This window comes from Artemia sp. Qi Xiang Cuo, chromosome 5, assembly GCF_049724085.1.
Source record: "Artemia sp. Qi Xiang Cuo chromosome 5, ASM4972408v1, whole genome shotgun sequence".
NCBI lineage: Eukaryota > Metazoa > Arthropoda > Branchiopoda > Anostraca > Artemiidae > Artemia > Artemia sp. Qi Xiang Cuo.
Genome location: NC_142798.1, coordinates 79,977,211 through 79,994,436, shown reverse-complemented (window position 1 = coordinate 79,994,436; position 17,226 = coordinate 79,977,211). Strand labels below are relative to the sequence as shown.

General features: G+C 34.1%; 1 protein-coding gene across 1 annotated transcript in view; it reads right to left on the bottom strand.

Annotated features, from left to right (window-relative positions):
* Positions 1–437: 437 nt before the first annotated feature.
* Positions 438–17,226, bottom strand: part of LOC148952588 (protein transport protein Sec24C-like) — a 53,162-nt gene continuing 36,373 nt past the window's right edge. Inside the window, exons 7-11 of the mRNA XM_089089963.1 lie at positions 14,069–14,267; positions 12,649–12,843; positions 9,547–9,750; positions 4,849–5,051; positions 438–1,302 (exon numbers count right to left, since the gene is read on the bottom strand). Coding sequence (XP_088946089.1) covers positions 1,156–1,302; positions 4,849–5,051; positions 9,547–9,750; positions 12,649–12,843; positions 14,069–14,267 — 948 coding nt within the window. The 3' untranslated portion in view covers positions 438–1,155. The remainder of the gene's footprint in view (positions 1,303–4,848; positions 5,052–9,546; positions 9,751–12,648; positions 12,844–14,068; positions 14,268–17,226) is intronic.

Here is a 17,226-nt window from a genome sequence, read left to right as displayed (position 1 = left end):
GAAAAATAAAATATAGTGATGTGTTTTTTGAGTGAAGGTGTTTTTTGCTTTCAAGCAAAAGAAGCCAATTTATTACCATAATATGGGTAAGGCGAGCTCTATTTTAGAGTTAAGCTGGGCTTCGACCAATACATTCATTTTTTTCAAACGAAAATGACCAATTTATTACCGTCATACTGTTAAGCTAAGTTCTAATTTATTGTCAAATTAAGTTCCGACATAAAACTACAGTTTTTCAAACAAAAAACGACCTATTTATTACCGTAGTACTGCTAAGCTAAGCTCTATTTTATTGTCAAACCGACTTACGACAAAAAATAATATTTTTAAAAAATGAAAATGACCACGCGACAGACAGGGAAATTCCTTTGAAATCCTAGAAAATCTATCGGAAAAACTCCCTCGAGCGTCTAAAAAACAAAACAAAACCATTACAGTACATTTTGACCTTTGCACCAGCAGAAGCTTTTTATTTAATTTCAAACAAAATTTTGCCAGACAGAAAAAAAGATTATACAGCTCTTATCTGGAACAGAGACAAACAGAATATTTGCCAACAGGAAGATATTTTTTTGCCAGGAAAACACAGCTGTCAGAGCATCAATTCCTCAAAGAACAAAGTTTCAGTAGACAAATCCTTCCAAAAAATTCCGACACATAGAGACAAATTTATGTTTCTCATAGAAATTGTATGATGTTCATTTTGGCATATTTTTGAGAGAAAAAAAACATTAAAAAGAAACCACAAATGCCAGTTCACTAAATAATGCGGGGCTCGGAAATCTGTGTTTTGGACTCAATTCTTCAAATTTTTCGTTTTTCAAGGATTTTTAGAAAGCTAAAGAATATGCCCTTTCAAATGGCCCATCTCTCTAAAAGCAAAACCCTTCCATACAAAATGCTGAGAACAGCCACAATTAAGTAACAATACTTCAATAGAAAACTCAAAAAAAAAACTATCACCAAGGGTATCTTTATGTTTCAAGTTAAGTTCATGCATAATTCCTCATTCGAAGTGCCCTCAATCGAATGTTAACAAGCAGTGACCAAGTCTTTTCACAAATAACAAACTGGGGCAATCAAGTTTAACACTCCCTAACATTGTACTGGAAGCAAAACACATCATCACTCCGACAGTGAACAACCATATTACTGTTAATTTAAAAGTTGCTTAATCTCTTTGTGTAGGTGCGGTAAGAAGCCTGTATAGGACATCCCTGTATTGTTCATATCTTGACTATCCTCAACTAGGAACCGCTTCATGATTATTTCCATTTTGTCGTGTGGCTTTGCAAAGATCATCTAAAAAAAAAATTATACATGATAAAAATATACTTTTTATCTCTTATAAGTAAAAAAACTTCTTTATTTTAATTTGTAGTATTTTTTAGTATTTTGCTATTTCTTTATTTTCGTTTCTCTTTATATTAGTATAATAATTAATTTTGTCGGCTTTAATATAAATGAATATGCATCTTATTTTTCTTTTGATTGGTCCGACCCCCATCCCCTAAGAAATTAAGACCCAGAAATATAATTTGTTTTCACTCTAAAAATAAACTCAATTTTTTTTTCTTCAAAATTTGCTACATTACTTTTCTTTTTACCATGGTCATCCCAATTGAAGTTACATTATACTCGTTTTAATTGATTTTCTTTTCAACTACTAGGTCAAGATTCTCAAGGCATAACCAAACTTCTATGTTCAAGATTTAATGGAACCTGACGTAAAATCGTCTAGAACACGTTGTGTTGAACAGAAAATAGCAATATCAAGCTGCTTCCCAATGACCATAAAAAAAAACAAATAAAAAAAAAAAAAAAATAAATAAAAAAAAATGTTAGATCAAAACTTTTGTTAAATTTTGGATTACCAGATTGTGTTAATTGGGCGGTTTTGGAGTCTGTGGTTTGAAAATTCGTTAAGACTAGGAATAGATAAAGGTAAAGAAATATGTTAGGAAACGAGAAAATCGACCAAGCGAATGGCTTCACTTACCTAGGTAGTAGCAATTTCAGTAAAGAAGGTGGATCCAGAAAAAAAAGGAAAAAGTAGAAGAGTCAAGGCACAGAGAAGAAAAATCTAAGGGTAATTTTAGGTGCTCGTTCAAGGCACGAATATGAAAATCAGCTTTAGAGAAACTGAAGTTCGGTCCATTTGCTTATTTCTATAATAGAAAAAAGTTAAAGAAAGCTAGGTCATATTTTACAGATGAAGTGAAATAAGTAGCCAAAAAATTAAGCTTTTTGGCTATCCAGCTGGGGCCTTATAAGAGCAGGACAATTTTTAAAACAATATTTTGATTACTTTCAATTTTTCAGCAACATAAGATGTAGGCTATTATGAAAAAAAACACCTTTTTAAACAAGCAACATAATTGCCGAATATCAACTCTCGTCAGGGTACTGAAACGTAAAATTAAAAGTTATAATCCACAAATAAAAAACCGAAAAGGAAACGATCAAAAATGGGGCTATTAAGGCCAAACGAGGTTACTGAATAAGCATACCAAGTGAATATTTCGAGAGGACATCAGCCTCTCTTCTTCATCGTGAAACAAAATAATATATTCAAGAAAAGTACCGAAGAAAAAAAACAACAAAACAAACGCGGAAAGTCAATGCAAAAAAAAACAACAACGAAAAAACCAGAAAATCAAAAGATGAATAAAATTTCATTAAAGCCTAAAATTTATAAGAATTAAAACCAAATACCTAACAGTCATAAAGCGAGTCATTCGCCAATATCCACGATTTTTACAAAATCCCAAAAATTATGAACAGTTATCAACGGATACTAGCGAACAACTGAGAAATAAAAGAAACAAATTTCATTCGCTCAAACCAAAACGAACCAGCAATTAAATAAATTGGAGAACTAGGTCACCTGATCTCTGATTTTAATTATTGCATTCCTTGCAGACACTCTTCGAGACCTAAGGAGTTGATGTGTTTAATCAGCACATCCAACACATCAGACCCTATCCCAACCCTACGCGTCTGATCATGACCCTATGCAAAAAGGTGAGAACTCTGGTGTCTACAGAATTCCATGCTCGTGTGGTCTTAACATCAGAAGAACTCACCAACGGCTAACGGATAGATTAAATTCGCATTCTACCTCAATTGATAACACCTAAAAAGCGGAAAAGACCGGAAAATTTTTACTCTGCCTTTGCAGAACATATCTTTGATTTTCCGGAACATACTATTTTGTTTAACCAAGCTAGTTTAATTTCGCATGATAAAGGTATTATCCAGAACTACAGGGAAGCGCCTGAAATTTTTAAATACCGACATTTAGGTCTAGCTTTGAATAGAGATTCCGGCGATTTAAGAATAAACAATTCATATTTCGGTTTTCTCAAAAGAGAAGCCGACACTTTAGTAATCCCTGAAATCAGCCTTGAGCCACTTTCCCAATCATATAATCAAATCGCTTTTTACAGTTTCGTCATGACAACACCATCATAAAATGCCTCATGACACCAAAGTACGGTTTTAGTGTCATTTCTGGAGTGTAAAGACTTGAAACCGTAAAGGCACCTACTACTGAAATCTCTCTGATCAGAAAACCCTTAAACTGGTATTCAAAATCCCCCTCTTGAATACTCACCACCCCACTACCCAGTAATATTTGAAAGTGGAAACAACTGAGTTTTGAAAAAACTACCAAGTAAAAAAATTCACTGAAATACAAAGCTGATTCATTAATCATAGATGCTATTTGTTTTCATTTAAACACTACACTTAGTTACGAAACAAATTCTGGGAAATTAGAAAAAGTGCTTGATACCTGAACAGGTCTTATTTTTCCCCTTCCTTTTTTTCCCACCACTAGCTGGTCACTGGAAAATTGCAGGAGCGCTGAAATGGGTAGTCATCCGAGGTTCTCGGAGTTAGTCTTTTATTTCTCCCACCCCAAAAAGACGATTGCCATTTCCTGGTTGATCTTATGTAGAACGACCCAAACAAAATGCTTTGATGTAACTTAAAAAATCAAACTGAAAGAGCTTGGGGAACGAGTAATCAGAGTTTGCACTTGGCAAAACCTTGGCAAAAATCTTATCACACACACACAAAAAAAATGTGGTTCCGAAAATATCTTTCAATTTGTAAAAGCTCTGAGGTTACCAAAATGGGTAATATAAGTTAGAAACTACGAACGAAGTGAGAAGGCAATTTTGAGCTGGGTTGCCACTGATGATAAATTTCAAGCCGGGTGAGAAGGCGATCCTATTTTTCGAGCCAGGCTGCCAGGCTGCCACTTCTAAATCTTCAACTTCCATTTCGTCAATAAAAACCTGAGTTTACTCACTTCTAGCACGGAGCATTTCAGTGAACCCCCCCCCCCAAAAAAAGAAGGTGAATTTCATCCACTCTTACATGAATAAAAAAAAAAACTAATGCAACAGGCTTTGTAACGATATCAACTAGTTAAAAAATATTACTAAAAAAAGATAATAAAAATCCCGTTAACAGTTAGCCGATTAAAATCGTCGATGCCCATAAAGACTTCATCTCTCTGATGATTTCTGACAAATCATCATCATTGTAATCGTTATTTCTTTAGAATGACATATTCTTTAATAGAGGTGCAATAAATTTCTTCTGTGAAAGAATTCCATTCATCGCTAGCTTGCCCACCCTCAACTGTGCTGTGGAAATTGCGACCGATTTGAGTCGTTTTTCCTTGGTATTCTTTTAAGAGTGTCTTTATATTCAAAGTCCATTCTCACCATACAAAAAAAAAAAAAAAAAAAAAAAAAAAAAAAAAAAAAAAAAAACACCAATATAGAGTATAGGGAATAATAGATAGAAAGTATAAGAAAATTGGCAGACAATTACCTTCATACTCCTAGGTCTTTCATCAAGGATTTGATCTACAACACTTCTCACCCATTCTGACATTGGGTTATCTAACTCAGGAAGGTGGTCAAGTTGCTCGAAACGTAGGCCTATTTCATTGAACGAATTGACTCCTAGCACATCCCTTAGCCATTCGTTGCTGACGGCACTACCAATCCAAATAAACATATACACTCCATTTTCTGAAATAAAAAGTAGATGCAATAGAGCATTACACGTGTCCCGAGACTATGGGCTCATCTAAGTCTATTCCCGTTATTTACACTCATTTCCTTATTATTAAGAGATAAAGAGATGTAGCGTCTTTTTTTTCAGCGTTTCAAGAACAAACGTTCTCGAAATAAGACAAGTATTCCCCCCCCCTCCAAAAAAAACGCGTTTTCTTGACAAATATTATATATATACATATACATATATATATATATATATATATATATATATATATATATATATATATATATATATATATATATATATATATATATATATATATATATATATATATATATATATATATATATATATAGCATAATCAAGAAACATTCTTAGGCCAAAAATCGTTCTGGAATAAATCTGCATTGATGAAATACAGCCGCTTATAACTTAAAAACAATTGCTAAACAGTTGTTCAATAAATTTTATTGTAATTAATTGCAATTACTTACTGAAAAAGCGCAATTATTAGCCTTGTGTTCAACAGAGCTTATTGTAATTAATTGCAGTAGCTATTGAATAAGCATGATTATTGTGCTCTATTGGACGCAGTTTGGATATCGAAATTAATCTCTTACAAAAAAAAAAAAAAAAAAAAAAAAAAAATTAGCAAACTCATAAAACCTTTGAAATTAACCGAAAATATTCCTACCATACACTAATAAATAAAAATAAAAAGTTTATTTAATTGAAAGTTACGAGCAACAGCAAAACTTAAAACGAACAGAAATTACTCCGTATATGAGGGGACTGCCCCCTCCTCAACCCTTGCTCTTTACGCTAAAGTCTTGAAGTCCTTCAAAAATACATTTCATTCAAATTCAACGGCCGTTTAATGTTCCTCCTTACTTTCAGTTGAATAGACTTGTTTTTTATTATTTAATTTCTTAGTGTTTTTTTTTTAATCATACCATAAAATCCCCTTACCTCCCCCTTGTGTAAAATTTCCCCAAAAAACTCTCCTCCCAAGGAAAATCCTCCCAGGGAAAAATCCCCCTCGCAGAAAAGACCACCCAAAAAATTTCTGTATACTTCCCAATTACCAATACTATACGTGAAAAAGGGGCAAATTGCGTAACTTAGAGCCCTTTCCCCAGAAACTAAAGAAGTTCATGTCATCCTCAAAGACATAGTTATTGGACCTTTCAACTATGCCGAATCAAATGGCTATCTAAAAATTTTGGTCAGATGTCTTTGGGGTAAAAAGGGGCATAGGAAGGAGGTTATTTGCCCTCCAATCTCTTTGGTCATGCAAAAAGGGCACTAGAACTTTTGATTTGCGATCAAATCAGCCCTCTCTCGATCTTCTAGGACCTATGGTTCTATAAGATCACCCCTGGGAATAAGAAATAACACGCACCCATTATCTTCCTTCAGGCGAGAAATTCGAAATTACACATTTTTGTATATAGGAGCTTGAAACCTCTACAGTTGTGTTCTCTGGTACGCTTAGTATAACGATGTGATTTTCATAAAGATCACTTGACTACTTGGGGCTATTCCCCTCCCCCTTCTTTTTCGAAAACCGGGCAAAATTTCTCAGCATCGTAGCTATTGGTGGGTAACATTAAACTCAATGAACTGTACGTATTTGGAATCAGCGTAAAAACCAATTGTTTTGATCTATCTATTATTAACAAAATTCTGCTTTTAAGAGTTTCGGTTACTATTGAGTTACTACATAGGGGTACTATAGTTTGTAAGTAAGACTGTTTTACAGATAAATATTTCACGAATTTTCCATCTGCAAAAGGACGATTTGCAGCTTATTAAGCTCTGAAGCACAATAGGCAAGTACATAATTGCAATAGCAATTATGTAACTGCAATTGACTATGAAATGATGAAAATTAAACAAATCTTATTGCGATAGGTTTTAAGTTCAGTTTTAATTGCGATAAGCTTATAGAACGCGAGTTAAGTCTATCTAGACAGTTACGTACTACTCTTGCTATTACTAGCAATTGATTGTAGTCCCAAGCCACTTAGGGCAAAAACGGCTGCGGATGCGGCCGCTCTATCTCCATCTCAATTTATTAAAAGTTTCACTCTTCACACCCTCCCATGAAGTTCCAACCTCCTTTCAAACTTTCGTTATGATCGTCGTTTCGGAGCCTTACTTTGTATTTTCAAAGATGTTAGCCATCAGAGTTTTTCAAACATTTTAGATTGCTCACCCTTAAGAGATAAGATAATTTTATTTGACAAGTCCATACAGAACATTTTGAAGCCCCTGTTAAGAAAACCCCCTAAGGGCTTGTTGGCAGCAGGTGGGAGTCTTCTATTCTACATATTCCAAAACCACTATTTTATATTATTCTACACTGCAATAATACTCAACTCGCACATACACAACAACCATCCTACTTACGATAAATAAAAATTCAAATAGGGATAAAATCCTTTTAATAGACAGTGTTTCACAAACAGTGATATAAATTAAAAAAAAAAAAAAAGGTATTTCGGTCGCACATCAGTAATAAACCGTTACTGCATATGTAACCGAAATATCTGGTATTTTTGTGAATTTCTATCACTGTTTGTGAAACACTGTCTATTAAAAGGATTTTATCCCTATTTGAATTTTTATTTATCGTCATGGAAAGGCAGTGTGGTCTCCAAACTTATCTACATCCTACTTACATAAAACACAGATAATTACTATTATTTTGCAAAGAAATTCTTTTCGTTGTAGCCTTGAAGGTTACAAGATAACTTGCATTTCGTATTGAAACTTGAATTATATTCCATAAACAGGAAGGAAAATTTCTTATTTCAAAATTCTAAATTGAAGGACTAGATTCGATGCTCCTTCTCTATTATGACTATGGAGATTAATGGAAAAAATATTTTCGAAAGAAGACGGAACAAGCAATATCAACTCAGCTATACCCTATCAAAGATCTATGTCAAGTCAGCATAGAGTGGAGGAAAACCATCCTCTTAAGGATTTTTCTGGTAACCTTCTTCTTAAAGATTCTTAACAATTAAATCGAAATGAAAAGAATTTTGATATTTGGACATTTGGATAACAACGTTTGAAATATATGGAACCCTTTCTTACATCAGTGCACCCCCTTTTTCCTACTGTTCTTCTCAGTTTCTTGATTTATTCGCATATAACCTTATGCTGCATTCTTTTTTGCTGCTTATTCGATTTATAAATTTGTTCTGTTATATCTATTTCTGTTGCTATCAAAGATATTTTCATCCAAAATACTCTTCTTTTTTTTACCAATAGAATTAAAAAAAAATTGATAAATTTGCCCATCCCCCTTGATTTTGAAAAGAACAAAAACATATTGGAAACTGAATAGTCTTATACAGATAGTCTCGTTAACAGAATGAAAAGAACAGTCTTAATTGGAAAATAGTCCCCCATTTTCGGGCAATAGCGTGAATAAAACGAATAGCGCTAATAATGCTAAAGTAGAGCATCGTTCTATTTTTATTATTCGTCTTAATATTGAAGCAATGTATTTTTTAATTTCTTTTCGCGCTAAAGGAGATGAAAGCGTGGTCTCTTCTAGCTGGCTAATAACTACCCATAAGGAAACTGATCAGTCAATTTTACTTTTTAAATCAAAAAGAACTGTGCCCATGCAGGTTGACAAAAGGCGTATCATCATGGTTGCACCATTACTTTAAAGAGTGGCTTTGGTAAAAGTGATGGGACTAAAATAAGACACAATTTTTGACACAAAGTTCCTTTTTTTTTCATAGCACAGCCATTATTGACAAGGTAGTTCGTTCTTTACCAGATTCTTGCTAAGAAAAATAACTTATTGTAAAGCCCCATCTAAATTGGTGAGGTAGCTTTTGAGCTGATGACCATGTTTTAATTTCAAAATAACGCCAAAAAGAACTGTTCATTTTTGGGGAAAACGAGAAGAAAGGTATTAGTCCTAATCAAGGCCGGAACCAGGACGGAGGAGGGTTCAGGGTTTTGTCCAATCCCGATACTTTTGTCTGACTCATAAAAACGTGAGAAAATGAATCTAAAGAACTGTTGATGCGTTTTTGTACCCCCCCCCCAACAAAAATAACTCCCCCAAACAAATAATAGTATTGCACTCCCCCAAACCAAATAATAGTATTGTACTTCCCCCAATTTTCTACTCCCCCAAACATAATAGTATTGCAGCAAAGCCAGGGTACAAGCTGGGAAGGGCTATAAGAAGGAAAGAAGGACATGGTCTTTCAATCGTGTGTGGTCTCTACTAACGAATAGACTATTAAAAGAGAGGAGAAGGTATTAAGAATTAAGACAAGTTGAATCTCTCTCTCTCCAGTTTATGTACATGCTTCCTGAGGGTGGAAACCCTATGACCCTTTTAACACCAATATGATGAGGTTTTAAGGAAGGAAAAAATATAACGCTCACTGGAGAAAAAATATAACGCGTGCTGGAGGAAAAATAAAACACGCGCTGGAGAAAGTGACTGATAGGTTTAAATTGTCTCACCTAAGATATATACTGCGTCTTGTTTCATTCTATCGTATGAGCATCGAATTGGTGCTGGGAAGGATGATCCCTCGTTTTCGTTCGGATCTTGCATTTGATGAATGGGTAACAGCCTTGGGTAGAGAAAGAAAAGGCTTGTTCTTGCGTCCATTGTCTGCGCAATATGCATAGCCAACGCACGATCATCAATCATGATATCCAGGGCTATAACGAGGAATCAAAGGAACTAAAATATTGATTCATTAACTAAGCTTCGACGTCATTCCCATCGCATTAGTTTTAGCGGATTTTAAACGAAAACCAACTTCTCAAGAAGATTTTCAAAAAAAAAAAAAAAAAAAAAATAATCAAGCAATGATTCTTTTCCAGACTTATAAAGTCAATTATTGTGAGACCCTGTTTTGCTAAGGCTGTTTCTGTTTTTATTATTGTAATATACACGTTTTTATAAGAAATAGCTTCTTTAATTTTACGCCTATCAACAGTATTTAATTGTGTATAATTGTCATTTTCACTACTGTTACTCAAGAACGGCATGATTAGGAAAAATGTGCAATTGCTGGACCGTATCAAGGGGGGGGGGGATAGGTCAGGGTTGCCAATTCACGCAAATGTAGCGGAGGTAAAATATATTTTTTGAATCTAGGGAGTGGGTGAGCAATTTTGTTCTCCGATTTTTTTTCCAGTGAAAATAATTTTTTTTAATGAAAATATAGAAGGGGGCAACAAAAGATATACATCCCCCCCCGCCTCGATTGGCATCCCTACCCTACTTAGCTCGTCAAAACCTTTGTTTCAATATGTTACAAAGAAATTAGTAACAAATTAAAATTTGCCATTTGCTACAACTTTTGTTTCCATTTTTTTTTTTTTTTTTTTTTTTTTTTTTTTTTAAAAATTTCAACTTGTTTCAATTTTGTTGCTTAAATATTTGTTTCAAAATATTTGAAGATAGGTCGTTTAAATTATTAAATAGTAACTTCAAAAGGCCGAAAAAGAACAGGAAGCACGAATCAATCTGGTTGGAGGGGAGTGGTGTTGAACCCCCCTAAAAAATAAAAATGGGGCGAATTGTATAAAGGACTAAGAAGAACTGTGAGAATTATCATAAAAGCCTTGCGATTTCACTTATAATATGGCTATATTTGTTAGACAAGGATAAATTATTTTATTCTTCTGCCGAACTTTATGTCTCGTAATTTCAATTACATCAACTATTTGAAGTTGCATCTATACAGCGTCGATTATAAATACAAAAGACTAAATACAAAAACGATTATAAAGATATAAAGACTAAATACGAAGATTAAATGTAAAAATTCGACAAGACCAGAATTTACTTTGATCACATCCGAATTTGAGAAGCTTTCTAAGTCAATTAAATGTCAATAACTGTAGATCATTGTCATTTTTCATTAGTAAGATATAAAAAGGGTATAACTAGAAAAATGCAATCCAACCAAGGGGGGAGGGGTCCAGTTTGAACCCCTTACCGATCTTCACAATTTTGACTCCTAATTTGAAGAAAAACGAAGAAAAAATAGTATTTCAGTTAATTCCCCTTCAAATTAATCATTTCCGGTCCTTAATTTACTTGAGACGATTAGATTCAGTCTACCAGAGAAAACTGTTTGTTTTACATATAAACGATTAGTATTTATGTAAAAATTAAAAATGGTTGCTGTTTTTGAAAGAATAAAAATAATAACAATACGTGGGAGACACTATGGCGCTATCTCTGATAATTGTGTATGACTAGAGACATAAAAGATCGCTTGTAGCTCCTCTATATGGTATGAACAGTAACAGAAATACAGCCTATACCGACGCTTAAGAATATTAAAGATGGTTTAGAGTAACAAAAACAAAAGAAGCTCTAAGAGCTGATAGTATAAAAAGGCTTAGCGTGATGGTGGGCTCTGTGAAATCATTGCCTTTTATTGTTGTATTTACAAATATTGCCTTGGAGTTTGGAGAGGAGGAACTTCAAACAGGGATGATGAACTGTACGACTTCAAGTAAAACTGCGTCTCGTGGTAGACAACACACCCTACCAATGTTCTGTGTTTCCTGCAAGCCTTCAGATCAAACATAAAACATCCTACTAACGATGAGCGTAAAAACTGATTCGCAAACTAGAATAGGTTGATAGACATGTCCTTTGTGTTAAATTTGCTTTTGAAATTACAAACCAGGATTCTCAACGTCGCAGCCATAAATCGTTAATGCTGCATGTACGCCCTTGCTTACAATAATTTTTGTCGAACTTGGATAGGCGATTTGCAAATTTAGATTTTGAGCTCACGTTGAACAGTGCAGCCCAGGCAATCTTCAGGATTCTGATAAAATTTGCATCCATAAGGACCTATTTATTACGCAGAACTTTGGAAATAATTTCTTAGCAAACTCAAGGAATTACAACTTCACCTGTGTCCACCTTCACAATTTCGGTCTAGATCAAGTTGTCTGTACTCCTCGGTTGCAAGTTACACTAGTCAAAATTGTTTTTGACTATCAAATACCAGAGAACCTAACTATAACTTGGAGTTTTGTAAGTTGTATTGGCTTTGAAGAGTCTTCGACTATTCCAAATCAATTAATTAAAAAAGGACTTTTTCCACGAATTAAGTTTTCCAAAAAAAGGTAAAGAACTCCATTAAGCCAAAAAATGAACAAAAATAGAATCAAATAATCTACCAAGCATACAACTACCACAAATCAGTATCAATAAATAAATGAATTCTAAAAAAAAACAACAGAAATTAAAATAAATAACAGAGTCAAACTCAAAACGAGCAGAGATTGATACGAGTAGGGTTCTAAACCCCTATGTTTTCTAAAAGCCAGAATATAATTTGTACTTTACTGAAAAAAATTCAAATGAATTTACTGAAAAAATATGTGCATTGTCAGTTTAATATACATATGCTAATATTTATTCCTTAAAATCTTGATTAATTTTTGATTTCTTAAAGTTATAAAATGAAAACATTTAGAAGATTTTTTTTTATATATATATATATATATATATATATATATATATATATATATATATATATATATATATTGACAGATAGCGAAAAGTACTGAATAAGGACTTACCACCAGACAAAGCATCATTTTTAATCAAACACATAGAAAAGAGAGGCAGCAGTTTCAACTGCTCGGGCAGGATGAGTTGTACAGTATTCGTTTGGGTATTTGTGTTTTTCCTATAGTTGGCCAGAATCTGAGCAGCACGTTTAATCATATTTTCTCGAACGCCCTTTGGTGATGAATCCAATACTGTTGACACGGCTAACATGAAAAAAAGAAGCATATAGCAATTTTACTTGCTTAAAAAAAGAAAAAAAAACTAATATATGTATTAGTTTTCTAAGGCTCATTTAAACAACACTAAGGCCCTACTTAGCGGGGAGGGCATCAGGTTTGAGCCCCCCTCCCCCCGCCAAAAAATTGGTTTGTCCGACTCGTAAAAAAGAAAGAAATATGTTTATATACTATCCAGGGTTCATTGCCTCAAACCCTGGATAATGTAAGCAATGATCTTTGATTTAGAATAAGAGGGTAGACAATAATAGAGAAGATAGTAGTAGCAAAAAGAGTAGATAAGAATAAAAGAGAGGATAAGAGAGTAGAGCCGAATAAGAGAGCGAGCCAGTTTTCTGTTTAACATACAAACTGCGTTAGACCATGGTTGCCACTCCTTGAGATTTTCTCAAAATCATATTATTTTTATTGTAAGCTTGGGATCTTGGGAAAACTATATCTATTAAACATTACTGTCAGAAGAGTATATAATTAATCATAATGCAATAAAATATAATTAAATTGTCAAGCTGATACACAATTGTGACACTCATTTCAACTTTCTACGATTTGATCGTAACGATTACGATTGAACCCCCCTGAAATTTTTGTCCGGCTTGTAAAAAATTAACAGAAATGCACATGAACAAATTTTTGACAGGTTAAAAAAAAAAATCGCAAAAAATAATAATTTGTAATTAAAAAAAAAATGCGATTTTTACACTCTTATTGCTTTTCTTATAATTTTTTTTTTCTAGGGCTCGAAACCTAGATTGACTTTCTAAGATTATACATATTAAACTTCTTAACAATCATGAAAATAAAGAAATATCTGGTGGGCCAGTTTGAATAAGAATTGGACAAACTAGGAATTTCCAAGTATATTTTGAGATAAAATAAATTTTATTTACAATACAATATTTATTACTCCCGGATACCATCTACAAAACCAAAAGGAAAAAAAGAAGCGTTTTCAAGTTTTGTAGAATGGACACTAAAAGATGTAGCTCAAACCAATATACTTAGTTTGTGCATTCTTAAGTATCATACCCGCACATAGGTTGGAAGGAGTTCCCCACTTCAAAGGTGGGCCCAAAGGACATCTCCCTATGGTATATCGAAAAATCGTGGCAGATAACTTTAAATTGCAAATTAGTGGGTAGTAGCATACAAGAAAAGTGTACTAGCCTAAAACAATATAAAAAGCTCTAACCTTGCTTTAACATTAAATTAATAAGGGCGTCTGAATCTACCAGTTTATATACGTCTGAAAACTGGTTTACAGTGGGCAGAGCCAAGTTGTGAATTCGCACCCTCCTTTTCCCATCTAGGCTAGTGTAAAGAAATGCCAATTGAAAATAGGCCTCTTCATCCTGAATTTTGTCTTCGTATTTGATTTCCACAGTAATTGCCTATAAAGAATATTAAAAATTTAAATTTGAATATTGAATTGAGAATTGAATAGAAAATTTGAATTGAAAATTCAATACTGAAAATAGGCCTCTTCATCCTGAATTTTGTCTTCGTATTTGATTTCCACAATTATTACCTAAAAAGAATATTGAAAATTGAAATTTGAATAATGAATTGAAAATTGAATTGAAAATTTGAAATTTGAATTAAAAATTGAAAACTGAATATTGAAAATAGGCCTCTTCATCCTGAATTTTGTTTTCGTATTTCATTTCCACAGTAATTGCTTAAAAAGAGAAGCAACTAAAGCGAGAAATGAGAAGCAAAAGAGAAATGAGAAATGAAAAATGAGAAGCAACTGAAAAATTAAATAAAAAATCTAAAGCTGAATTGTGTGTAAATTCTATGATTATCTACTCCATCATGCTTTTCAAAGCTGTTTCCGCAGAAGAAACCGCACCAGGGGGGGGGGTCAAGAAAAAGGCAACAGTTAATTGTACTCTTTATGCTAACTCTATAGTCTGATTTCGCGGTTGATGTCGCATGTGCCCAGGTATGGAATATTCTACGACAGGAAGTTGAGACTCGAAGAAACTCCTGGCGAAGAGTTGTGTTTTTTTTTCTATTTTTTTATCAAATTTATTATAAATTAAAATATGGATTTCTATTACAGCTTTTAGTTATTTATTTATTTCTTCGTCTTTGGTGAGTGTATTAGATCCTAATTCCGTCTCCAACTGAATAATTGAAAATTTTTGTTAAAGTTAATTTAATTAATGTTAATTAATTAATGAGGTCAACTGAGACCCACACGCAAGAAGGAGGAGGATCATAGTGTCTTATTTTCTTTTGTTTCATTTTATGTTTCTTCAACAAAATTACTCCTAGAGGACAAAGAATTTTTTTTTTTTTTTTTTTTTTTTTTTTTTTTAAGGTGGATTGCGACTGTGCCAAGTATATGATGTGTTAAATTTATACTCAAGCTTTGAGTAATCATAGTTTGGAGTTACCGACTTCTGTGAAAATGATAATAATACCAGGGTCAAAGGAAGGGTAAATAAAAAATTGTAAATGATTATCTACCTAGTTCTGCCCTAGGAATGATGTATGGACGGAAAGATGGTAGACTTTATCTATCAACAAGTGAAATGAAATCATTTTTATACAATCCTAAAAAGGGCTTATGCCAGATTTGCCTATCACACGGATTATCTGTGTTGGCTTTTTCTACAATTAGCCATGTCTTGATGCCAGCAACTCCTTGATTTTAACCGACTGGTTACGGTCGTAACCAGTTTCACAGTCGTAACCAATAAGCATATTAGTACCGATAACCCTTCAGGATGCATCTGCCTCAGAACCCAAGTTTTACGCAGGGAATGCCTGAATCTTCTTCTTCTTGATCTTTCAGCTGGACCAGGCGTTTTCTTTTGACCTAGCATCCGAAATCCAGATGTTACGTGGAAATTTATTTAATCGTAAGTTCCACAGACCCACGGCAGAATGTGTGAATGGCAAAGATGAATAATTTACTGCGATAGCACCTGATCTTTTTAGTATCGAGTGGAGTATTAATAAAAAGAGCTGAAGAGAACAAGTTCAAAACTGATTCGTGTGATGAATTTCAGGGCTTTGAAATATTATTGTAATTTTGTATCCCTTGCCTGTGTTTCAGCTCTGGAGGCAGTTTTCACAATCCCTGAGTTTGACATGACGCTCTTCAAAAGAGCTGGCTTTTTGGACCATAAAATTCATGAAAAAACGAGCCATATAGACAAAAAGTTAGCTCATCAGTCCATCTCCTCACTTCTCCAGCAATTCATTTCCAAGCAGAGAAGTACAGAAGAACTCCCTCAAATCCAATTGAAATCCACACCTTTCTATATTGACGTCAATAATTAGACAAACCAAAATGGATCACCAGAGATTCGTGATGAAGAAGACAGCTTGTTTGCTAAGTTTCGAAACACGACTGGGCTACGGATGAGCTCTTCGAGGCAAAATACGAGCAGCATAGCTGGCACGGCAGTTTAAGCATAAATTGCCCGCGCGGCAATTTAAGCATAGCCCGCGAAGCAGATGAGAGTTACCGTCTTCTTTAGCAAGAGACGGATATTGGAAAAAATAATTCTGGTCTACTACAATTTTGGATTGACCACTTTTATACTTACCCGGAGTTAATTAAATAGCCTGCATGCATCTCTCGGTACTTGCAACATCTATATCTAGTGAGACTGGATTTAGCATTGCTGCGAACTTTATGTGAAAGCAGTGATCACGAATGACTGCAAAAACACTCGAACTTAAAATTTTTTAAGTGATAAATTTTAGTCTGTGTTCTTTTTGTATATTTAGATGGGCTTTTTTTTCATTAGAAATGTCGACTTTACTAGACCCCGGCGCCGCGCCGGCGGATCGACCGAACGCCACCGAAGTGTCGCAACGCCACCGGCGCGCCACAGGCACGCCACCACCGGCAAAGGCGGCGGCGTTCGGTCGACTTTAAAGTAATTTTGCAGCAATTCTTTATTGCGTCAACCACAAAGTCGGAGCTTTTCCTTCTCGTGCGGTTTAGTATTTCGATTTTCCTGATTAGAAATCAAGCAGGGCTTGCAGTATCCCCGAATTTTCGGGTATTTCCCCGAAAATGTATGCGTCACCCCGATAAACAATTTGGTTCCCCGAATCCCCGAAAATCACGCAATCACGGTGCCACCCCTAGCGATTTGTCACCAATGACTTTCCCTGCCAAATATTACTTTGCATACTATAATTCTTCACTACTCTCTTGTTCATTAATTTTCGTCTCTTTTGTTACTGTGCATAAAAACCAGACAGATACAATATGCACTTGCAAATATTGCAATATACACAGTTCTTCATATGTTGACAAAAAAAATATCGTCTTTATGAAATGAGTTCATGTAATTTCGAATGCAGTTTCCCAATCGCTATTTC